The sequence below is a fragment of the Rhopalosiphum maidis genome, chromosome 2 (assembly GCF_003676215.2).
Source record: "Rhopalosiphum maidis isolate BTI-1 chromosome 2, ASM367621v3, whole genome shotgun sequence".
Classification (NCBI taxonomy): domain Eukaryota; kingdom Metazoa; phylum Arthropoda; class Insecta; order Hemiptera; family Aphididae; genus Rhopalosiphum; species Rhopalosiphum maidis.
In genome coordinates this window covers 50,021,545-50,049,397 of record NC_040878.1, presented here as the reverse complement: position 1 = coordinate 50,049,397, position 27,853 = coordinate 50,021,545, and the positions used below count along the sequence as shown (strand labels likewise).

Sequence of the window (27,853 nt, the reverse complement as noted above, 5' to 3'; positions counted from 1 at the left end):
CGCTCCCACGTGTGTGTGTGTGTGTGTGCGCACGCGCGTGTGTGTGCGTTTGATCTTTTTTCACCGATCGATTCGTCGTTTCCAGCGCACGATTCATCAGCTGCACCCTGCTGCACGCACCGACGCCGTCTCCGCCGAGAACATAATAATACAAATTATTTTGCTTTTACAACGACGACAAGAAACGGTTTTTGGTGCCTCCGCCGCCACACGCAGATCGTCGTCGCACCGACTGGAACGAACGGATCTGAGGACTCGAGCACACCGTCGCCATGAAGTTCACGCTCTCCGAATGGATAATTCTGGCCGTGGTCGGGTCTGTGCACTTTTGTTGCGCCATTTGCATATCGCTGCAAGCGCCTTTTTATCCCGAAGAAGTGAGTACCACCATCACCTGTAACCCTTTGTACACACGATATTTATAATTGATAACACTGTAAGCACATACCGCAGGGCAGTGTCGCCTGCGATCCAATCAAATTCCGTTGATATTGTTAAGTCATACTCATCTATTTACCGGGGATGGCTGACTTCGATATTGCACACGATATCGATGATATTATCATCATCAACAGCCAAAATATTCATAAATACATTTTATATAAATTGCTAAATATTTATAAATGTATACCGAAAAAATTAAAATTCATAGTAATATTTGGGTAAATTTTGATTTTTAAATACAAAGCGCGAGCCGCAAGTCGGTGACCCTTGCTATATACATAATAATGCGTAATGTTTTAGGATACCCATGTATTAACTGGTCGGGTGGATCCTAACCGTTTTTCTAGGTTTTCTGAAAATGTATAAATCTTTCGGGCGAGTGTCGTATACACTTATCGTTTGATCAAACTATAGTAAACTATATTATACGTTATCGAGTGAAACCACATTATTGTTTTGTGCTTTCACGTGTATTAACACCAGCTATCGCTGTACAATAATATTTATCGAGGTTATCGTTTTATATGTATTGGTTGTGTTTTTTTCGTTTTAATTATTTTAATTTAATTTTATAATGGACATAAAGTTGACAATACTTAAAAACAGTAAATTTTAAAATATTTCAATGTCGTTAGTTCTAAATACGTTCAAACGGGAAGGTAAATGATATCGCTCAAACGTTTCACGACCCTCCGTAAAAGTTCGTCCAAAAACCGAACGGTTAAAAGATTTTGCTCAAATAGTACAGATTGTACGGTCGAATCGGCGAAACGGACTACGCCCATATTTATGATATTAATAAAGATATTATTAAGCAATTTTAAGCTATTATAAATTTACAATATTCTGTTGTTGTTTTGCGATTACCACCTATCCGTCGACGAAAATTATAGGTACACGAGGATTATCTGATAACAATGGACGTGATTAACCTCAAAATAACGATGAGGTGAACTGTTTGACGTCACGCATGTTCTTGATGTGAAATCGTGGATGTAAATTTCGTTTTCGTATAACTTTGTTTACGTTAAACATAACGAAAAGTCAAACGTTTGCGATTTATATCTTACAACTGTATACATATTGAATAACTAAGTTTAAAACAATCTGTACCTTACACGTTTTATTGTATTGAAATAGTGTACATTGTCTTACATATCAAGGGATATTTTTTATAATAAAATAGTTGCCAAGTGTTCAGTGGAACCTAAAAATCAGTTGAGATTTTTTTTACTACAAATATCTAATGATTTAATATGAACAATTATTATTGGAGTCGATTAGGAACGTGAAAAATAATTTCCGATAATAATTATTGTACAATGTAATAATCATACAGACAGACGTACGGTAAACCATTAATTAAATCTATTTAGTATATATTTCAATATTTCATTGATACGATGCTAGTAAAAGGCAAAACATTGATAAAAATAAAAATGAAAAAAACAAGATATATGTGTTTATTATAATTTATATTTGTAATTTAAAGAAACAAAAATGGATAAATAAAATATTATGAAAAATTAATTAATGCATACAAATGTTTTATTGGTACTTTATATTTTCTATTATAAAGAAGATAAAGCATAAATTTTATTTTTCTTCTATTATGAAATTGTATAGACTTTGTTTAGATAGTATAATCGATTTATTTTTTAATTCTATGGACTCGATTGAATGACACATAATAAAATAGCTTATAGATACTTAATGTACTTAATTACGCGAATAGTTCTCGTAAATTAGATAATTTTGAGTTTTAACTATGTACTTTCTGTTACATTTCAAGTGTCGAATTTTTTCTCATAATATTATAATTTATAAGTGTAGTTACACCGATTTATATTGCTTTAAGCCACCATAAGGTATTTTCATTTCTACACGTGTTCTTCAATATCGACATCACATGTTGTATTTTTTTAATAATTATAATTAACTTTTAAAATATGATAGAACTGCGGATACCTGCAAACTTAAAGTAAAGTAGGTATTATAGACAATTAATGACATAATGGTTTTATAATAAACACTTGTGATTCTTGTTTGTAATTTTTAACGCCGGCTAAAAACAATAAAAATAATTAATTTTATTTATAAAATGTAATCATTTGATGTTGAATGCAGTTTCGCATACGATAAACGTATGTATTTGCATTGTTCTTGACAATCGTAAACGGGTTTTTCATTAAAAAATTCAAAATAATGTCGTCCTTACGATAACTGACGATACGCATACTTAACGCATTGGAAGTTATGACGCCAGATCACAATTTAATTCTAGTTTAACTTTTATCGTTTTTAAATTGAATTGTTAGTAAAAAATAAATGCTGAGTCATTTAGGGAGTATAACATTTTTAAAGTTTCTATAAATACTCATTGTCATTATCATATCAATAAATTGTGTCCAATTGTTTTTACAGTTTAATTATTATTTTATAAAACAATGAACCTAGAAGTTATATTTAAATATTCCTATTCAGTTGGCTTAGAAGCTTGAGATATCAATGGTTTAATTATTTTTATTTTCAAACTCAAATTGAAGACATTATAAACATTATGATGTAAAACATTATAAATTTAAATTAAAGTATTAACTTCCTACGGGTTAACTTGCATTTATTAACTTTTAAATACGTTCGAATAAGTTTAAAACTAAATTAATCACTTTTTTAATATGAATTTTTCTTTAAATAAGTAAAAAAAAATACTAGTTTTTAATCGAATTGTTCATAAATTGAATTAAAACTTGACATAGTATAGTTATAGTATGAAATAAATAAAATTAATTTTAATTGCAATAATAACTAAATAACGTGATCATAATACTTTAATATATTTTTTTTTTTTTTTAATTATAACAAGTTAATTTCTTAAAATAAATTTAGATTAACTATAAGCTTGAAATGTAATACCATATTAATATCAAAAGTTTGTAATTCTATAAAAATTAAATTTACTAAAACATTTAATTTTAATTTTTAATTTTCAATTATTTATTATCGTGTAATAATCTCGAAATTCTTTAACATATAAATACAAATCTTAGATGTTACAGGTGCTTACCACCTTAAATTAAAATATTTATGTTTTCCAGAGCTAGAATTAGAATACTGTTATAGACGTAATAGTACACTTAAAGAAATGTTATTTTATCTTGAGCGACCATTGTCACTGTTGTATAATGTACAATTAGAATGAAGATTGATGACTGATTAGAGGAGACTCGTGAGATCTCAGCCTATGCAGGTCGATACTTAATATTTAATACGTACGCCTTTTTTCGAGGTTATCGAATAATAATTCATGATTATAAAATTCGTCAAATATTAATAACACTTTTTTTGGTATAGAATAATTTTATACTGAAACATTTTTTAAGAAATAATATCTTAAAATAATATAAATATAATTATATTTTCTTAAACATACTTTGATGAGGCCCTAGATCAACATACTTTTTATTATAAACAATTTTAAGGAACACATAATTCATTTCAATTATTTGATTACATTTTTTCGTTTTATACTCTTTCGAGTATAAAAAAAATGTGTTTGAACAAAATATTAACAGAAGAATGGATAATATAATTATTAATTTATTAAATATGGATGCACTGAGAAAAACGTTACATTATACTTATTTTGTTATTAATAAAATAGTTTTAAGTCGTCTGTCTGTGGCTTAGGTATGAGCTAAGGTAAAATCGATAAGATAGAAATTCCAACGTTTGATAAGATAACGATAACTTTAGGCGTGTATATTGGTACTTATCCAGTATTTTTTGTAGAGCAAATTAATCGGTTTTATTTCAACATGAAATCTGTTTTTATCAGTAATTTAATTATTTTTAATTTCAACTACCAAATATTGTAAAATAAACGTTAGTTGGATAACAATTAATGTTTAATTAAATATTGATAAATGAATGTACGAGTACATACAGTGATACACATTAATTGATGTACATTTTACTGATTAACGGTAATACGGAACTATAATAATTGAATACTATATTGCCAAAATGATAGAATGTATCTATGCATTATAGTTTTGCACGTTAATCAAAATTTAATAAAGTATTTGTTCTGATGATATCATCATCATAATAAATGATGATACAATAATTTGTATCCCGAATGCAAAATAATATACTTATTATCTAGAAATGTTGTAAGATTTCACAATCAAATTTGGACTCGTAAATGTTCACAAAATATTATTTTTTAAAAACGATTTATAACATGTGATGGCAATACCACAGAATAACCAGAAAGCTTCGATTTGCACAGAAACTTAATGAGAACTCGAAAATCTATCAGTGTATAGCCACTAAAAATTAATGTTTTATTACTTAAAAATTGCTTGTGAATTAATATATTATAATAAAATTATATACCTATAATATTGTATATCATTAAGTTGTGTTGTATTATTATATTCATAAAAATTGCCGTTTATTGGCAGACGAAAGGAATATGAAGACCGACACGAAAAAAAGAAGATTATCTGTATAATGCATACAGATAATCGCAGACCAAAAAGCAAATCTATCCTTCATAAGAACCCGTGTAATAGTAGAAAAGTAAGCCTTCTGGTTATTCTGTGGTAATACCGGGTTACTATTACCCAAAAATTCATTATCTATATAAATAATACATTTATAGGTGAAACACTGACAGTCATATTATTATTAAATAACATTAGTACATCACATTTTACATTATTATTTGCACGAAGATGCGGACACGTCAATACGATCGTACCTGCCATAAATCATAATAATAATAACAATTCAATGCATTATTATCTTTCGTATGAATGTATTATTTATCTTTTTCGAGTAATGCATTTTCAAACGCTTATTATCGTTTATCGCGATGTGTTGCACACTTGCGCGCAAATGAATATCACATATTTGGTTTTGGCGAGTGTTTGAACAATTTCCTCACTTATAGAGAACATGATGTACCTATCCATGTGGATTATTTATTTAATTGTTTTTGATATTATTGTCATAATTGTAGACGTTTTAAGCGTTGTCGAAGGTCGTATCCATATTCAACGTCAATAACTAGTTATATTGTTGTGTACGTAGCGTGTAATAACCTGTTCCGTATTATATAATTTATTATTATTATGTATCATCAATAAGAAACAAAGACTTAATTTTCAATAGTGTAAATAATACACTATAAATGATAAAATAATTGTTCGCATTATTTGTAATTTCATTTGAACAACTGTATTTACTGTATTTATTATAATACTTATAATATTTATTGTGTTTAGGCTGAGAAGAAAGGATGTTCGGCTACAGAATACGGCTTCGTTTTTGGAAGTTTCGAACTGGTAGCATTCATAACTTCGCCAGTTTTTGGAAGCCTGGTAAGTAAATGGTTTTTTTTGTACTGTTTTTTGGAAAATGTAATTCAATATACCATTTAAGAATATAATCACGTTTAAAATCAATGTATTCCACTAGTCCACTACACTATATTAAAGTACCCATTGTGCTGATACATATAATGAAGTTATTGTTTATTAATTTATTATTTTATTGCACAATAATCATAGCTGTTAGGGATTATTCATCAAATAAATATATTTTTATATCTTATAATATGTCTGAAGCTTGAAAGATACAAAATAAACATATGCCTCTACTCACGGCAAACTTATGAGTTATGGTGTTAAATAACATTGACCCATTAATACAACGTTATTATTTTCAAACTGACCTCAATTCGCTTTAAACATTAAAATAGGTATGTTTTATAGTTATATTCTGACTACCGATTGTACATTTAACTCTAAACACGTACGCTATACAAAATATACAACTTAAGCGTATACACGAGGAATCGGACTTATTCCATATTATACTTATAAATATTCCTACGTATTTTCGGGTATCTTAAGATACCAAAACACAATCAGATAAATAATGTCTGTTGACGAAAATATTAGGTGAGATATACATGATGGCACAGCGACTTGTGTTATTTTAAAATAAAAACCAAAATTTAGATTAACAGCCGTTATATACTCGACATTCGACAATAGGTACTAAGAACCACGTCATTACAAAGTTTGTAACTCATATTTAAATGCACGCCCAAGGTTTGCTAAGCATTACTAGCAAACCACCCGAACCTTTATACTCATTTCAGATGGTCGTAATATTTAGTGTGTTGGAAACTTAGTACTAAGCAATTGCCCCCTCCCCCCGTTTAGGACCACTGTATCCGCCGTTGCTTAGTACTGATATGTTTCGATTCCGTGCACGTGTGTACTACATATACTTGAAGAAATTTATTTTATAAAGGATCATATTCATAAATGAGTTATCTTTACTATAAAATGTAAATCGTGTCCGTTTTATGTTATTTTTTTAATTACCGCTCCAACAGAATTAGTTCAACTAAAACATATTATATATTTGATAATTATCTATAATTTTATCGGTATTTAGCATTAGCAACGAATAGTGATGAAAAGCCGGAGATTAGAATATTTATGAGAAAATTTAAATTGGTCCTGTAGTTGAAAAGAATGGTAGAGAATGTTTAAGACAGCATGATCGGCACTTGCGATACGTAAATGTTTTTTTTCTTTATGTATAAAACCAAACATGGTTGATAAACAAATATAGATCAAAGCACTTAGCGATGATACTCATGCGACTTAACATGTATTTAAAATGCAGTCAAAACTTTTTAAAAATAATCTTTTTATCATAAATGTTTTTTTTTTTCATTTTTGCGGAAATCTGAATTTCAAAAGCACATAAAAAAAACCATTGGGTTCTTACTATCCATTGTTAAATACAAAATCAAAAAAACAAAAAAAATGTAACGATACCTGATTGAATTTATTTGTAAATTTTGCTATTGCTTTTTTTTTACATTTTTACTGATGATAAGTAAAATCAAATTATGAACAAAACAAAAAAATAAAAAAATAGACTCCTAAAAGAGAGCTATATGTCTCCTAACTCTTTTGAAACACAAATAATGAATTGTTAATATTTTCCATTTGTATGAAATAATATAAAACTAAAACGATACAAAAATTAAATTAAAACCTTAGAAATTTGTTTTTTATTTTATTTTCGTGCACTGTCAAATTGAATTCCGTACCTAAAAAAAAACATCTTCTGTAGGCTGTAAGCATAATATATACCATATTGTTTTTAAATTACATATTTGCATCTCGTCAATAAAAAAAGTATACTAAAGATAAAATTCTATTTAAATATTATAATCATTAATCTGTTGATTATATGAAAATTATATGTTAAATACTACAGTTATATATATACGAGCATAGGTATATTATAATATTTGTTATCGACGTGAACGTGATGATAACCAAAAAACTTCTATCATTTCAACCACCTTATCGGGTTTATGCCCATACCGCAAATGTGGAAAGACATATTTTTCTCAGTTAGTGACATTGTCGCGCCTTTGTCGTGATGGGTGGGTATGTCTGCGAGTATATAATATTTTAATGTCGGAATATAGTGTACACAGTAACATTCGCAGATCAAATCTATGATGAAGTTACAATAAGCACATATCTTTAACATTATAAGTAAACCTTCATTAACTCTAATAATTTGACCGAATTTTATTTTAAAAAATGTATTTATTATACGTACGTACAGAATTGATTTGTTCAAAATCTGATGTTCTGTAAATATTTATCCGTTATTTTTTTGTTGGCTTTTCCCAATAACTAAAACTTATACTTAATCTCTTTAAATAATAATAATAATCATAAAAAAAGACTATTACTATGGTTTATCTTTTTTTTTTTTTTTACCTCGCAAAATACCAACTCGCTTGAATTGTCCGACCCTGATAGTTGAATATTGGAACTATTTTGCTACTCAAAATCATAAATACTGTTAAACTATTTTCGCAGTCTAAATTAATTAACTCATGTAAAATGTGTAATTTATATTATTGGTTAAAAGCTTATATAACTTAAAGAAGATAGTTTTTATTGAGCTTTAATTAACAAGTTTTAAAACCACAATAGATAATATTTTATATACATATACCTACTTAAGTCTTAAACACATATTTGAGTCTAGTGTATTTGAAATAAGAGTACTTTAAAATTGTAAGCGAATTGATAAATGTATTAGTCTTAAAATTATAAGTGTTTTTTTCTCGTGTCTTTGTCATTTGGAGCAGTAATAAAATTTCAATCTTAAATTTTAAAGGGTGTCTCTGGTAGTAGCATTGAATTTAATTGGTCATTTTTTTCAAATTAATAAAAAAAATATAAATACATAAAACCTAAAATAAAATACAGAGAAATGTGATTAGTCACACTATACTTACTAATTTTCGACTTAATAAATTTTGCTATTTTATAATAATTTAAAAATGAATATCCGTAAGTAAATCCTTAAATTTTCCACCCAATATATTTTGTATATTAGCATTTTCATGATATTATTTAAAAAAATTTCTATCTCTTTTTTGAATTATTTGTAGATGTTTGACATTTGTTATGGGGGATGGGAGGTTTTATGTTTATCATATTTTTTCAGTTATAATATTCTACAATTAAATACTAGATTTCTCACAACTTGTATTCATACAGATGTTGAAATACTTTAAATAAATTAATATCTTCATACATGAATGAATACATATATAATGTATATCTTTGTATAAAGTTCAATTTTTTATCTCTCAAAATCACAAAAATGTTTGTAAATAATTTTGTAGTTAAAAATTCACATAATTTTAAGTTTCATAAGTTTTAAAATATAATATACAAAGTTTTTCATTCGTTTTTTTTTTATATAGAATTCTAGTAAATATCGAAAATACACTTTATTTTTTTACCGACATTTAATGTTCTAGTTTTAAAAAAATCAGATATTTTAACTAAAAATATTGACTGTAGACATTTGAAACTTTTAATAAGTATATTATTTTAAATACATAATGACATTTTCCAATTATTTGGACTAATTTTAAGCTCGGCTATTTATATCACCCATTTTACACTTTACTTAACATCAATATTGATTTAAAAGCTAATAATAATAACAATACACAATATAGGTACTAGGTAAATATAATTATAATACATAGTTACTATATCATAATATATATATATATATATATGCGATGTTTTTGACAAAAATTAGTTCAGCATACCTTATTATAATTTACTAATAGAAAATAAATTATATTGTGCAGTTTACTCACAAAATATCCTGCTTAGAAATATAGGCTAACAATGATAATTTATCATTGAATTAAAATTTAACATATATCCATTACAGTGACCTACTTAATGACAAATTATTGCAATCTAGGCCATCTGTACGGCAGAGTGACTTCTCGGGGTGTAAAAAGCACTTATTACAACTGTATTCGTTTATGCGCAATACCTCCAACATGGGAAATACGCGTACGATTACATACCAACCGTGGGCGTGAGGTGCACAACTTCGTTTCTGAGTGCGAAACAAACGATTAAAATAACCGCGTTTCTAATACGATGCCATTCCTTGCGAATAGCACTCGCGTGAAAAGATACATTTAATGAGATCCACGAGATATGCACGCGTATCATATGATAACCTTTTAGTTTATTAATTTCACTTAAGACACGGAGACGCCGGGGACGGTATTATACACGCGAATTATCACGTAAATAAATAGAATGACTGAAAAGAAGCTATAAACACACTACAATATATTATATTACATATATATATATACATTATAAGTATACATAACGTATTATATGGTAAAATATGCTGTGAAAACTAAGCAAACATATATTTCTGGTTACTATACATAATAGCGTTGTTAATATATTGCACTGTGGTGTATATAGGCACGTATATGTGACGACAGGAGTTTGAGTAGGCACTCAAAACTAAGCCGTTAAGTACGGTGTTTTTTTTTTTTATGTGGATTTAAAAACGTAGGGGTTGCAATCACCATTTTTTTTTTTTTACTTTGTAATTTGATAAAATGTACAAAACTTGTTTCTCATAAATTTATGATATATTTATTATACATACAAATGTATTATAATGCATTGTATAAAAAAATAACGTTGGTTTACTTTGAAATATAATTTTGTACTTCATACTATTTGTATTTCATTGGAATTGCTTTCAAGATAGGTTGAAATCCGATTGACAAAATATTTACATAAATTATATATAATGCAAGCTAGTGGTTTTTTGGGGAGGGGGAGGTGGATTAAATATATTATAAGTGATTTTGTGTTTGGTAAATATATGAAAAGTATTTATAGAAATATACACATATACAAATATTACATATTATTGTGTTTAATAATGCACATAAAGGGGACAATAATTTGTAGTTAAGTTTTTCGAAATCAAATAATTATTACATAATAACAATACAAATACAATGTCCAAAATGTATTAAAACAATTTGCTTGTTAAATACATTTTTTTCTTTTTTTGAATCCTTAATTATAGAGTTTACGTTGTAATTTAAAATCTTTTTATTTAGGTTACAATAGCATATAAATAAACCACTTTAGCTGCAAAGTACATTTTTACACTGGATTTAATACAATTTATTATATTTAGATACCTTTATTTGAGTGTGTGCATAGTTGAAACCATATTGTTGTAGTCGTATAACTTGGTTAAAGGTTAAGATGAGTCTTTATGAATATACTTAATCAGTTATAACTCAAAACTAGTTATGAATAATATATTTTTTAATGTGTACGTATATATACTTAAATATAGTTTTATAAATATGAATTTTAAATTAAAAACGATTAATATTGTATAATTTAAGTACCTAATTACTCATAATCAATGCTTAAAATATGTTAAAACTGTAGTAAGAATGATTTATAATCTTAATGAGTTTTTGTCGTATGAGCGTGATATTTAATAGGTTAAAGGTCTATAACAATGACTGTATAGCTCAATATTTCAATGGTTGTTTAAAAAAAAAAAATATTTATTACTATGTATTCTATTAAGTGTATAATATAAGGAATTCACGCAAATAGAAGAATTATTATTCAGTAAAAAAAAAAACTTTTCGTTTATATAGTCACATATCCCTCACAGCCGCTATGTAATTAGGCATTTTTGAAAACAGACTTGACATTTTTACATATTTATATTTTTATTTTCTAAAGGAAATAATAAATACATGGAATACAGAATTATTGCTAAATCTTTGTTTAAGTTATTAGTTTATGTAATTATAATTAAAAATTAGGCATCTAACAGGTCTAGAAATATTAATAAGTATTAAGACAATCTTTTAACTCTCCTTTTACGGTATAGTTAACTGATGTAGTATAAACTATAGGAACTTAAGTGAATTGGTATACTTATATTTTTATAGCTTTGTATAAAATAGGAAAGAGTAGACATTTACATAAAAAAGGGCTTACATATTAAATATATATGTATGTGATTTTGATATTTTTAATTAAAATATAACTTATGAAGAATTATGTATTAAGTGTTCAAATCATAGGTATGGATAATAAAAATTGTATGCATTTTTAACTACAAAATAATTTGTAAATATTCATTATTATGACGAATATTGTTGAAATTTGAATTTAAAACACTTAAAAAAAAATTCTAATAATTAAAACTTATGAAAAACCTTGTATTAAATATATAAGATTTTTAACTTAAAAAAAATTGATTCTATCAATATTTAAAGAAAAAAATTCCCAAATCTCAATTATGTAGGTTAAAATATTTTAAAAATTGTATAAAAAGTTTATAACATAAATATTTTATGAAAATGTCAAGTATTCACGATAATTCATTATTAAGTTACACTAATAAAACAAAATCGATTTTGTCAAAAACTGATATTCTTATAAAATCAATATAATATATTTATTGTTTTGCTCCGAATCTAATCTTCCAAACAGTATGTCCCATATTATAGATATAGCTAATTACTAAAAATTAAAATAATTAATAAAATATGAGGTATGTGATTTTTGATCGCTTGTCAAAAAGTCTCATTACAAATCGTATTATGTGCGGTAGCATACCATATATCGATGTGCTATTTCGGACGGTGCTGTTTTGAAGAGAAAAAATGTAATAATTCTAAAATAAATCTTGTCATGTACTCTAAATAAAATCATGTATTACATATTTATTGCGCATAATATTATCTTAAATCATATAATTATAATAATTATGATCTTGTATTTCAGATACAAAAGGTCGGGCTGAAATATATGTTGGTAATTGGAATCGTATTGAACGCTTTGTCGACCATAGCTTTCGGGTAACGTATACAAAGAAAACCAATGTTATTTTCATATCCCTAATAAGATATAATAATTACATGTAAACGTAATGAGAATATATTATCATGTATTGCTATTTTTTTTTTTTTTGTTGCCAATTACAGATATTTGACGTACATCAACGAAAGAAACTTGTTCTTGCTGCTGTCGCTATTCCTTAGGGTGTTGGAGTCTTTGGGTGCAACAGGCGCAATGGTGGCCGCGTTCTCGCTAACGGCCGTCTCTTTCCCAGAATCAGTTGCCAGCACTTTCGTACGTATCTAATATTATAACATTGTACATAATAATGTGATTTTGTTTACTCGCCGACGTGAAGAATAATAATTCTTTTACTTTTACTTTTAATTTACTTTTTCATCTAATGCTTTAGTACACTTGACCTCAAAAACAAAACGCAATTTATAAATCTTCAATATTATAGTTCCCATTGATTCATATACGGCATCGAAAACTGTCCACTGGAAATATTTCGGGCAATGCGTTTAAAACAAATCATAGGATTCCCATGATCTCTAACGTACGAGTACATATCCCCACACTTAAAGTGTACCTATCTTGCCAATAGTATATTGATAATTACTATAGATATATGTAGGTTATAGATCAATAATTATTCGTGAACGAAACCGATTGATGATAACATATTATCTACGTCTAGAAAATTATCACTAATGAATATTATGTCTTCTCGCGTATCGAGCCATCGAGGCGACATAACATATTTAGAGTTTTGTTAATACATAGATAATAAAAGTGCTGGTTGGTGCGACGAAGCGACAAAGCACTAACATAGTTATGACTTACCATACAATCAAGGTACATCTTGTCGCAAAAACGGTTTGATGGTTGTGTTAAAATTTAATGCAAAAAATACAGACCAGTTATTACGTGATGTAATATGACTCGGAGATAGGTATAAGTCTTAATGTTTGTAAATATATAATTTTCGTTGATTATTTTTCACAGTCTTGAAAACTTTAAAAAATATTTTTCGAATTAATTAAAAAAAAAAAGTAAATTCTTCATATTTTTATTGTATCACATACTATAATATATTTCACCAACTCGGGTGTTCCATCAACAAAATTAAAAAAATCCTAAAAAATCTATGTATATCTAATATATATATATATATATATATTATACCAGCAATAGAATACGACTATAGTTTAGAAAAAATGAATTGACATAAAATAAACGGCTCTTTACCGGTGTACATAGGTTTTAGTATATCTCAAATTCACTGACAAATCGACATCGGAATAATTTGCTTTGTAAACTAATTCGACTGAGGTGTGAAATCCGCCTGTGTACAATCTCTGCTTTATTCATCAAAATCGGTCAAGTAATTTTAAAATCTATAAGTTACAAACATAAATTAATAAATATTGCCTTTTGTCGCACATTTTTAAATAACAAACAATAAATTAAATATTATTTTCTTTTATTTAAAAAAATATCTGTAACAACATATAGTGCCGTCTTTCGTAAACGAATTAAAATTAAAATGCGAGTCATCCATTAAAGAAAAAAAGAAGCACACCCGAGTCTCAAAGAATTTAATTGACATAACTTTTATTGAAATCTGTCCAGTATTTTCTGAGACCAGGGCGTTTATTTAAGCATACATACCCTTCAACTTTATGATATTAATACCGTAGGGAGAGTATACGAGACATATTTATATATACTAATAAATCACAATATATCAATAAAAAATATGTTTAACCGACGATTTCTCTTTATATTTTATAGTCCGCTCTCGAAGTATGTTATGGAATGGGTTATATCGTTGGACCAACACTCGGTGCTTTGCTGTTCGAGGTGAGTTTAAACTTAAATGGACTTTAATGATTTTTTTTTTTTAAATAATCATTTTTCATATTATTATTTTATTATCCGTCTCGGCAGGTCGGTGGATTTTCACTGCCGTTTGTGGTCATGGGCGTCATCACACTTGGAACGTCGTTCTTGGTGTGTATTTTAATGAAACAAGACGTGCCCAGTCCGAACAAGGCTAAAAGTAAGCGCTTAAAACCGTAACAACGCGTTACACCTTGTAATAATAATAGTATTTAATATAAATAAATGTATAATATTTATTTGATATTGATTACATTATTTCCGTTGCAGCTAAAGTAACACACCTCATGAGCGTTCCTACAGTACTCGTAAATTCAATCGCAACAGTGATAACTGCAACAGCTATGGGATACTATTCAGCCACGTTAGAGCCACACATTCGCGGGGTAAGTATCTACCTATACTTAAAAAACGCACACGCTACCTGACTGACTGACACGAACTATGTCGTAAAATCGAAATAGGAATTAATGATCTCGATAGTGTGTCGGTGGACCGAATGCATATACGCAAGAAATTATTTCCGAAATATAAAATATGATTGATTTGTATATAGTGGACTCGTGTGTATTTTATCAAGTATTTCTACTGAGCTTGTATAGGTACCCACTATCTGTGCAAAAACAAGTTACTTAAAAACGTATGTTGTCGGTTGTTTGCTCGTCAGTCTTTCACGAATCAAGTACTTACATACGACAATAATAAATAAGATAATATCTTATGTAAATTGAATCTAATTATAAACCATTACCTGAACATGATTTTTAAGCTTCATCCACTTTAACATATAGACGTTGAATTATAACAAACAACCGAGATTAACTGTGCGTGCTATTTATATTATATACATCAACGCATTGTACTCGATAACAAAATTGTTTGCATTGCCGGGCGTGTATGAATTTTATACATTTTAAATTTTATTTAAATAATTTTGGTTTCTCCGGGTTTTACTGAAAAAATTTCGCACCGTGGACCAACATATTGCATAGCGTTTCATGAACATGAATAATTAATAAACACAAAAAACGATATACGCTATACGCTATACATATAGACTGTGATACAATTAGGTAAATTGGGGTCTCAATATCAATTTTAATGAAGGAGCCCTAATTTAATTTTATATTTAATATTTTACGCTTATCTCGGCAAATAAAAATAGAGATCGATAAATTGTCGATTAACAGGATTCTAAAATCTTCCATACTATTAAATAGATATTATACATATTTTTAATTAATTATATATGTAAAAGTTTTTAGTTTTAATTTGTTCTAATTTATTATTTACATATATACATTTTTATATACATCTATTAATTAATATTTATTACTTCAAAATATTATTTAAATTTAAATGCACTAATTATATTACATTTCTTTTTTAATTTATGATAAGGCTTTTACCATCTTACCTATCTATACCTACGTGAAAAAGGCGTAGTTAATAAATACCTAAAAATATTTTTTAGCAATACATCTATTAATACATTCTATTTATAACAGTATTTCTCAACTATTATGGCTACACATTATTAAAATATTTCATATTTTGGAACACACGATAAAAAAAATAAGAATAATGGTTAATATTTAATTTTAATTGGCAATATAAAATGTGTAAAATATGTCGATAACAGATGGGTAACTTATTTTTAATCGTCATAGAAATACCTATTAGTTTTTGTAAATCGTGTCAAAAATGTTTGTATATTTTGTGTTATCTAATTTATTTCTCAACACATTTGGACTTATTAGGTGACACTGACGCGCCATTATGTCACGACACACTGGCTAAGAAACATTGATTTATAATATAATACACTTTTATAACATATATAGATACCGATTTCAGATAATAGATATTATGTAAAACATGCGTATTTTGTATTAGGTTTGTCTTCAGTGTGCCATCAGTAATTTTACTTTATTATTAATTATTATTACTAACGCATTGGATATACTATTTTTTAAATAATTTTCGGTTTTGCCAGACTGCTTTAGTCATTTAATATTGGGTAAACCCAGTATACGACTTTACCTACTCTCCTGATAGTTGCGCCACTATATACATATAGATTAGAATATTAAATTGAAAATAATACCAAGAAAAAACAATTGTGACTATAACAATGTATACTACGATATCGATAGCGAAAAATTTGTTCACGCAAAAGTTGTCAGTCAATATGATAATGTATGACAGTCAATGACGATACCTTGTCTAAAATTCTTGAGTACTGATCTGCATTGTGTGAGTAGCGTCGAAATATTTGTATGATTGACATTTATACATTGAATTTTTTACTTGAAAACGTCTCTTAAATAGTGATTAAAATGAACAAGTAGAAAAAAGACAGAAATTCTTATAAACTAGCAATTTATTTGTTGTACAACTGCATTTATTTTATAACCACTTTTCACTCGTGCATACCAACCACAAAATAGTTGTTGCAAAACTTTTAGATACCGACTATCTTTCGGAAAATGAAAAACAGATTTCTTTGATCGTCATTTTCAACACATGCAATTTAATTTTAACTTTGTTTATATTTATTATTTAACTAAAAAACGGTCTGTTCTAAATAATTGCAAACATAAAATGACGATTTCAGCGTGGAGAATTTTATTTTTTTCTGCTATCAATAATAATCAATAATTTTGCGATACATTTTCGGTAAACAATATTGACGTGACATATCCGTAGATCTATTAACTAGTTTATATATGAATTTAAGGATATGTCTATTATAATTCTGTGCAAGGTTATAGCAGGTGAGATTATACGTAAACGTGTATTTCGACACGAATCGAACCCCGATATGGTTTTTATTAAATTGTATAATATTATTATCTAAGGAAAATCGTCTAATCAAAATTTAATCAGGCTCACCCGTGTACGAAAAAAATAAATTATAATGCGTAATAGCACCAACACGCTAGACCATTATTATATTACTATTACTATTATTATTTATTTTTACCTTTGTTCCGCAGTTTGGACTTTCATCTGTAGACGTCGGATTCGTGTTCATCATCAGCGGTGGAACGTACGCACTGATAGCGCCAGTCATCGGATACGTTTGCGACACCGGATTGAATCCCAAAAAAATTATGATCGTTGGAACAATCCTAACAGTCATCAGCTACTCCATAGTCGGACCAGCTCCATTCGTTCCATTACAAAAGTACGAATAAATAATATTACCTAATATTAAATTATTTTATCATGAATTTCGATATGTACCGATTTGATGGCAATGAAAAAACGAACATGACAATATTTTATGATAAGTGTAAAACGAATACAGAATCGTATTATGTTTAGCAAAACAATACGTAGACGAAAATGTATCAATCAAAAAGCTGATAATAATAATCAAATTTAAAAAAAAATAAGTACCTATTTATATAAATTATAAACAATCAATGAAAATGTCTATAAAGTGATAATTTTTAGTTACATTTTGTGAAAGCTACAGACATGAGAGCACCTAAAAACTATTACTAGGTAAACTTCTGATGAATTTAAAAGACATCTGTAGTAATTAGAATATATTTTTTAAACTATAATAAACTCCGAAATAGTATAAAAATAACTTAAAAGTACGAAACTGTTTGAAAATGAACCAGTAACAAGAGAACTCACTTACTTTAAATTTGAATCAAATATCACCATTAATCTAGTTTAATAAAATTCAAAGAATTTAAACTTTCATACAATTTTACTGCGTATTATAATATTATTGTTTATGAACAATTTTACCTACAATGAAAATGAACAAAAAAAAAACATAAAACACATAGTTTGTTTAAGTATTATGTATTTACGGACAATGTAGGTACCTACTTGTATATTATGATAAACTTAAATAATTATACTTAAAATTCGTGCACGATTTCGTATGTATATTGATCTTGGGTTTTTGTAAGATCAATCAGACTTCGGACGACGATCGACAAAGATAAAAAAAAAAAATAATAATAATAAAAATAAAAAAAATAGGTACAATCATTAAGTAATAACTGTATAACTAAACTATACGTTTGTCTTTACTTTTCAAAGTAAATCGTCAAAATATTAATGTTATATGTTCGTTAGTCGATACAACTTTTCTTTCGTTCACGGAAAAAATAAAATTATTTCCCCTTGGAATAGGTTTTTTTATGCAATTTTACCTGTGCCAGTACCGTGTCTGCGTGCGTCCTCCCCGTGATCAATAATGTTCACCTATATAATGGTCACCTGTCGTCCGGTGGTGGTCGGTGGAGATATTTTCCACGTTATTTATGTGGTCCAGTTTTTTAGTGTCGTAACCTTTTGAAGATACAATAAAAAATTGTTAATACACATTCGTTATAAGATATTTTATCTATAAACACCTATATGCTACATATCCTATATTTATTGCCTATACGTAAACACATATTATATACAATATGTCTACCACAATAAAAACGTTGATTTTCGGAAACGTATAATAATTATAACTTTTATTATAATGGCGTTTTGCGGTTGGCTCGGTGATACAAGTCGAAATCAGAATAATTAATATTGTTTTCATGAGATTAATATGAGGGAGAAATTCGTTATTACTAAACTATAACGACATAATGCGTTTTCGTCATAGCTTGAAAATTATGAGAAGTTGTAATATATTCTATGTGTATACTAGGACTAGTGATATTTTTGGTATACCAAAATTCCGGTTAATCTAAAATTGGTAAACTTTGGAAACGTTTCAGTTACCCATCAAAAATACTGTATAATTGATAATTGAATTATTGTAAAATGTAATACAGAATACTCCAAAGTATAACAAGTTAAATAAATATTTGTTTTTTTTTTTTTACCATGAATCTGAAAACTTTTTAAAACACGGAGTCAGTGACGCGAATTACAATTTGTAATTTGTATCAAAATCGAAAATACAAGTAAACCGTTTAATACCTTTAAATACCAGTATTGATGTACCAATAATGCCAGTCATAATATATGTATACGCGTTGTTCACAACTCTTAACTTCTTATTTACGTGAATCAAACATGAAACTTACATAATATTATACTCAATTTAAAATTCAATAATAGTACCATTTGGGTGCTTTCAAACTCGTACAAAAAAAAATCATTTTCTAATTTATTTATTTAGTAAAAGTGTTATCATATCCTTACAATATTTTATGTAATTGTATCAATTATCATAAGTCAATCCGTCGATTATGTATAAAAATTTTCTGAAGACTGAAAATTCTTATTATTAATAACAATATATACTTTTATTTGTAATTGTTGGTATAGGTTCGATGCGTATTTACTGTATCAAAACCGATATGATATTGTCTATGTGCTATTGATTAAAACTTTGTACCTGGACTCTACATATTGTGTAACAAAATAATTATAATTGAAAAGAATTATTTTTATGTTCATAACTAATTGAGTTCAGATTAGAATGCCAGCAGTAGAGGTCACACAGTGCCATATTATATTATTGCACACGGACTGAACTCATGATAAAAAAAAATGGACTAAATTTCGTTCTAGTGAAAAAGACAACATAATATAATATAGGTATAGGCGAATAGGCATTTGGGTGATTAGTTATATAATTTCAAGCTAGTGTTTTTCCAAAAGAAACGTTAAGGAAAAAAATCGTCATATTCGAAAAACGATTCTGATGAGTATGGGTTTACATTAAAAATAGCCAAACTGTCGTAAATACTAATGTTATAATTGCTAAATTTATTCAAATCCACTCGTTGTGACTTTTTATAGTTTAAAACCGTAAAACTATTTTTAATCAACTACACTCATAATTCAAAATTTAATCTTATAGATTCAATTGAATTATAATTTTATTCGTGTTGACTGAAATGTAATGTATTTTTATTCACATTAGTATACGATATATCGTGTCGATACGTGGCCTACCCAATTTGTCAGAGATATAGAATGTTCACTGTTTAAATTGAGTCAAAGGAAATCGATAAGATTTAGACATCTTAAATTTAATTTCAAGAATAAAAAAAGTGAAATAATGCTTCTAGTACAGGACTGTCAATACGAATGACTTGTAAATATTTTATAAGTATCGTTCACCGCCTTTTGGAACACATCGTAATAATTTATTCACTATATCGGCTCACTCGTAATAGTAATAACAATGTCAATGACAATAATAAGAATTGTTCGTATAATTTAATAAACAATATTGTTTTCTTGATTAATTTCCATCTTCTATGTACCCGTGTTTTATTTGTTTTTTCCTTTTTAAAATGAGAAACGAAAGGTTTTCTCGATTTATTTTGTTCTCCGTTTCCTCAAAATATAAAAATATAAATTTGCATCCACTACTGCAGTTTAATGTGTGTTTTAACCGTAATTTATACGTCTTGTTTTCTAGATCTATGCTGTTGGTGGTCATTGGATTGGTCATACAAGGAGTGGCGTTAGGCATGATCTGCGTACCCACTTTCGTCGATTCTATGACCGCTGCCTTGTAAGTTATAACGCACTCGTAATCTTATAATAGAACGGTAGAAAAATAAACACTCATAAAAGGCATTAGACGAGTAACGTTTTTTTTTCTTCTGCAGCGACAGCGGTTTTCCAAACGACATACACACTTACGGACTGTTGTCCGGTATCTGGTCATCGTCGTTCGCCCTGGGCGCATTTTTGGGCCCATCGATAGCTGGCGTTCTGTACGACTTGGTCGGGTTCGAAAAGGGCACGTACTTTGAGATTTCGTTACACATCGTATTGGTGAGTATAATGTTTTGCGGTATAATACAGACATCATTAACGGTGGGAGGAAAAAGCATGGTTCAATATATTATTAACAACGAGAATATTGCGCATTTAAGTATTCCAGTGAACCGTCCACGTGATAATGTTAAGTCGTGTAAATACGATTATCGATTCATATATATAACTCGATAAGAGAAATAGAGGTGTACCGATATGTTTGTTGTTAATACTTAAATCACACGTTGTTATGAGCAGGGTTTGGGATTTATACTATTTGCATATAATATCCACGTTGAAAAACATAGCCGGGTAATATAATATATTATATATATATATATATATATATATATTACACTCGTATTGAGAATTTGTAATATATTATGCGAAATCTCGACTTGTATATTTAAAAGATTTTACTTAAATAATGTAAAGTATTTTGACGTTATTATTCATATTCGCCTGTGTACAGCCGCATCAGATTTTAATATTTTTGGATATACATACAGAAGCTCAATGTTTTTTTGTGCTTGTATATAAGTCCTGAACCGTGGACTAAATAAATCAAAAATTCAACTGTCTATTGAAAAAAAAAAAGGTCGTGGATATTGAATAATTTGTTCTGTATATATTTTACCATCTCTTAATATTTAAATGTAGCCCTCACTATTTATGCGTGCGTATTACATATTGATGTATATTTATGACATTCGGTCGAAAGTCCCGAACATTTTGTCTTCGAATATTTCGTTAAGCAATTCAACGTTTCAAAAAATATATATTTGCACGTACGTCATCATCTCCGTGCGTATTATTAAGTAATATTTTCACAGAATTCAATATTTTTAAATTGTTTTATTATAATATTTTCATTGAGGCTCAATCACAGTCCATTCATTCTATACCCTCCCCTCAGTTGACTTGCATCCGACTTTCATCAATTGCCCTCCTCTATCTTCATTAGACTACGTTTAAAATACTTTTTTTTCAACTCCGGTCTCATTTTTTCATATAATTATGCTCTATCTTTCAATAATATAATCGTAATAAAATCTGTTTTTCATTCCATTCTTCATTTTGTCTTCAAAATTTCAAATTTTATGATCCTCGTTTCTTCTGTTTTTTTTTCTTCTATGCTGTCCAATATATTAATCTATTAAAATAGTTGAGACATGGTCAACTCATGATAATATTTCATTAAAACAAAAAAATATATAAATTGCATAAATATTTGTATAACATTAGATGTATTTAAAAAATAATTTATTCACGTCATCGTCTTATAAAAAAATTAGTATCGCCTTTATCCGATATTCTTTTAATTAAAATTTTTGTTTATAAATATAAATAATAATAACGCAGCACTTAATAAATTTTTTTTATTATTCGATTGTTTGGATTTCAAATCCTTGACCTTTTTTTTTATACCTGCTGTTTTGTTGATAATTACCAATAAACCAAGTTATTGTGTGGTAAATGCCATAGAGAAACACACCTACCACACAGTTAACTGCGATAATAAATATACCTATTAATTAAACCCGGATTTATTATTAATACTAAGTAACTATATTAACTATACACATAAGACATACCAAAAGTTAAAGTTTCTCTTGAGTTTGTAAAGTTTAAATATTCAATTAGAAATCTCGTCTAAATTTTAAACACTTATTCATATGTAAATGAAAACAAGTTTTTGGGGGTAAGTAAATTGTTACTAAAAATAACTACGTTAATAAAACGGATTTACAACCCGGGGCGTATACAAGGGGGGCGTGGGGGTCAGATTCCCCCCATTGGATTTTTATTATTTTTTTGTTTTTACTTACATTATGCATACTGCACTAAAATGCAATATTTTGTGATATTATAATCTATCGATCTATTGAATTATGAAAATTTTCTCAATACTGAATACCACTATAATTTTATTTTATTTTATTTGTAGCAGAGTAATGTTTATTTAGTCGAAATGTTCAATAACGACTATGTTTATACTTTATTATAGCATATATTTTTATTTATAAAGACAATACTTTATATATAATAATATGTATGTATGCTCGACTAAAAGGGCTATGCTTCCACTGTGAGCCTGTGTTTAAAATGTTATCAGATATTATCGTTGTTATTACATTATGAGAAATAACTAATGAGATCATTATTGCTATGAGTTTAGTTCACCGCGTATACGTAGTACACTAGTACATAGTACGTACCATTTATTTATCTGAAATCTAAAAAAAGACACTCGCGGGATTGTTGAAAATGTGTGGAAATGTATTTGTTACGGGAACGGCTGAATGGCCTAACACTTATACCAGTTTATAGAAATATTTAATTACAGCAGAAGTTTTACACTAACAAGCAAAAAAAAAAAAATAGAAAACTAGATTTGTTAATTTAATTATTATTTATTTTATTTATACATTTAATGATGTAGCATCTTATAATACAGAAATTTTGACTTTATGGAGTATTGGAGTGAATAATCTACCATATTGTGCTTAATGTGAATTTTGAATCAATTCAAATTATATTTATTGAAATTTCATTGTTCATCATTTGTTCTTATATTTTACTACCAAAGTAAAAAGTTTTTGGAGGGAGGGGGATTTTTCAATTTCCCCTCTCATTTAGCTTTTTTTTTTGATCCCTCCTTTCGGAAATCATGTCTACGCCACTGCTTACAACTAATAAGTAAAATTACTTGTAGTCTATGATGTAATATAAATAGCAAAAGTTAAATAGTGATTTAATAGCAGATATTTAACTTTTTCTAAGAAAACTGGCCTGTAAAAATAAAATAGAATCAAACACATTACCTATACGTTTAGTAAAAATTTGGTACTTTTTTATTTTTTCTCAGGTAGAAAATTGTGAAATATATACTATATCTGTAATTTATTCATATTTATTAAGTATTCAAATTAAATTTAAATTAAATTCGTTTGATAATAATTACAGTTTTATAATATTAAATTTGTATACTTTTTAATATACCCTTTATGATAACCCAAGATAAAAAAAATGCATCTTTTTGATTTTTTGTTCACGCATTATAATAAAACACACAAATAACCAGACTTGATAATTTTTTGAAATCAATAATACGCGTGTTTTATTTTTAAAAATTTTATATTTTGAGAGCATTCGAGTAATACCTGAAAGTACTTAACACACGTGTGCAAATTATACGCTATACAATAATTCAACGTGTATTATAAACATAACTTAATTAACAGCTATTTTAATTTTGTAAACACCGAATATTATATAATAATTCGATCAATAAGCTATAACCCCCTCATCATTCTCCCTGAGGCCCTGAGTACGATAGTATTTATTTGCTCCCACCCATCCTTATGTGATTTATGTGGAGAGTATACGAAATCGAACCATGTTGATTTATTCGATAAATTCAATAAAACTACAATCACTGCAGGTTGATAATGTCCTATAGAATGTATACGAGTTGACATTATATTTAACTTTTAAATGATTGCGAAGTTCTATCTAACCCTTTTATATACAGATTTATTTTTAGACAAGATTAAAAATAGTGAAATAATGTTATTACAGTTCAATAATTATATTTAAAAATACTAAGTATAGGTATATAGTAAAAATTGCAATATTGAAGTTTTAAAAATAACTTAATAATTATCAATAATATATAGGCATATATGTATATTAATAAAAATTGGTTTGTGAATATATATGTATCCACTTCAAAAAGTTTAGAGATTATCTATAGAATTATAGTAAAGACAGTGACTTAAAATACCATTTAACTTGGTTAGACAAATATTTTTGGTTTGTTTTTACAGACATAGTAGTATTTTCCGTGTATAATCGATTAGGTAGTGTTTGAACACTTAGAAACAACCAACACTCTTATTGTAGTCATTCCGTTAAACAATTTTAAAATAGCACGAGTGAATATTTTCAGTTATAATTCTTTGTTAAAACTCAATTAATAATTTTTAAATAGACCATTGCATAAATAACATGAGCGTATAAATATAATTTTCATAAGGAATTATAAGCAATTTCATAAGCAAATCTATTTACATAAAATAGTAATGTCGCTGAAACATTACTAAGTAATGGGTTGTTTTTGGGGGTCTTGACTGGAAATACTTGTAGTCACGCCCATCCGATAATAAAATAACAAAATTGTTAAATTTAATCCGTGCCGCCGAGGCAGCCTTGCTGTAAGTTAGCTTTACTCGCGTATAAGGCGTACTAGTCGTGATGTAAGAATTATGGTATTAAATCCTCAAAATCGTTAAGTCTTTTTAAACGCCACTCTTGTGAATTGAAGACCGTAGATAGCAATTTTTATACGGTTCTACTTCGTTTTATTTTGGAATATCGTTCCAAAAACAAAAATCACCTGATATATATAATATATACTTTTGAAAATTGCCTACTGGTTTAACCTGTTTTTTTATATTGTTTTGTATTATTCATCCGTCAAAATTAGTATTTCATGTATACCTACGCATTTTGCATCATCATCTGTTATCACCTAATCTATCGTTATATATTATTATTATTATTATTATAATACTCATGTCGTAAACGTGTTGCAGGGCATCGCGCTGCTGTTGTTCGTGTGTCTGGACCGGCGGCCGTCCGACAAGTTCGTGGTGAACGGCATGACCGAGTCAACCGTGGGATTCGCGGGGCGCGCGGACGTGGCCGACCGGACCAGCGCGGCGCCGGTGCCTGGCGCCGCGCTCAAGTCGCCCGTCTACACCATCAACGGGCACCACCAATCGTTCCGGTCCAGCCACCGATTCGGTTCGACCTACGGCAGCTTCAGCAATTCGTGCCTGGGCACGTCCCTGTCGTCGATGCGCATCAGCAACGAGGCCAGGACCGAGGCCCGGGGCAGCCCGCTGGCCGTCGAATCCCGAATCTAGACCGCCGCCCACCACTGTATTATAACGACAGCGACGGCGATGGTGGTGAACTCGATGACAGCCGTCGTCGTCGTCGTCATAACACAACGATAACGATGCAGAGCAACAACCCCGTCATCCCCTAGACCCCATCACCGCCCACACTATTTACCTTACACATTATGATAACGACGTTATTAGATCAGCAGACTTACTACCCCTATATATATATATATACATATATATCTGTGAGCGTGTATTTTCGTTATAATACAGCTTGTCGTAATTCCGCCTGCCCCCTACCCTCCCCACATCTCCCACAACCGCCAATTCGCCTATATTAAGCCGCCAATAATGCAGTGTTGACCGACTGAAAAATCGTATCTCACGTCGGCGGTGATGTATATATATATACATATTGTCATCACTGCATATCAGTCTAACGGTACACACTATAATATTGTTCGTTTGAGTTTTTACACATACTATCATAACCGTGTGTGTGGTGTATTTTATTGATTTTTATCCATGTCTTATACGCAGATGATTTTTATTTTTCATCTCTCTCGCTGTCTCTCTGTCTCTCTATATTTCTCGCTGTTAAACCCGTCCGTCGTATACGAATATTCGTGCCAATAATAATAATTATATACCTAATGTACGTTATTATTATTTCAGGTATCGTTTTATTCGTATATGATAATATATATATATATATATATATTTTAAAGAAAACAGATATATGATATTTTTCTTTCGAGTATTGGTAACATATTTTTTTTTATTATTATTATTCATGAGCAACCGCCAGTCATGTTCACACCGCCAATAAGTATATGATAATATCGTATTGATATCAGCTGCGATGTTTCTTACGTATAGAAAATAATATAAACACACGTATCGATTTCCTAAATGAGTTTGTTCAGTTTTTTTTTTTTTCTTAATGTAGAGCTTAATCTTATAATATTTTTATCATTATACCGATGATGAACGTTTACTTGGTGACACGATTGCCACGACCACAGTCGACGACAAGTAGTGCGTTTTATTTTTTGTTTATACTCTACAAAATACTATTATAGCAATGCGCCACCACAGACACGGGTCAACCTCGTACACGACGAACACTGGTATAGTAATGATATGTTTATATAATTAACACACGCGTATATATAGAGATAGTGATTTTATTGATAAATTATTATTATTATATTACTGCGTTTTGACGGGATTCCCATAATATTATTATTATTTGTAACACGCTATATAAGAATGTATACGTACGTAGTACTATTGTAACCAGTTATTTCAGTGTATGTAAATAGTATAATATAATATAGATACATAATAATATTGTGTTAGTGATTTCAGATGTTATTATTTGAATTATTATTTAAGTTACATTGTATACTAACAGTAAAGAAAATTAAAATTACGTTATACAAATCAACACACACATTGTTTGTCGTTGTAACGTTTGCCCCTAATCCGTCTATAGTCCCGTTTTACTTGTGTATATCCTTTAAGTCGATTAAACGTTAAGCGTTG

The 27,853-nt window shown here is 28.4% G+C and overlaps 1 protein-coding gene across 1 annotated transcript; it reads left to right on the top strand.

The window, feature by feature from the left end:
- The first annotated feature begins 272 nt into the window (after window positions 1–272).
- Window positions 273–27,656, top strand: LOC113553442 (MFS-type transporter SLC18B1-like). Its single transcript, XM_026956774.1, has 11 exons — window positions 273–377; window positions 5,739–5,834; window positions 12,681–12,754; window positions 12,881–13,028; window positions 14,532–14,600; window positions 14,688–14,799; window positions 14,910–15,025; window positions 17,639–17,829; window positions 21,049–21,144; window positions 21,242–21,410; window positions 25,991–27,656. Exons 1-11 carry the CDS (start codon window positions 273–275, stop codon window positions 26,321–26,323), a joined length of 1,509 nt encoding a protein of 502 aa, XP_026812575.1. The 3' UTR covers window positions 26,324–27,656.
- Window positions 27,657–27,853: the final 197 nt, after the last annotated feature.

Bases quoted from the DNA above. Each gene is read 5' to 3' on its own strand.
- LOC113553442 (XM_026956774.1), top strand. From the start codon at position 273: ATGAAGTTCACGCTCTCCGAATGGATAATTCTGGCCGTGGTCGGGTCT. The intron at 5,835-12,680 runs GTAAGTAAATGG...CTTGTATTTCAG, and splicing joins CGCCAGTTTTTGGAAGCCTG to ATACAAAAGGTCGGGCTGAA. The intron at 14,800-14,909 runs GTAAGCGCTTAA...TTTCCGTTGCAG, and splicing joins CAGTCCGAACAAGGCTAAAA to CTAAAGTAACACACCTCATG.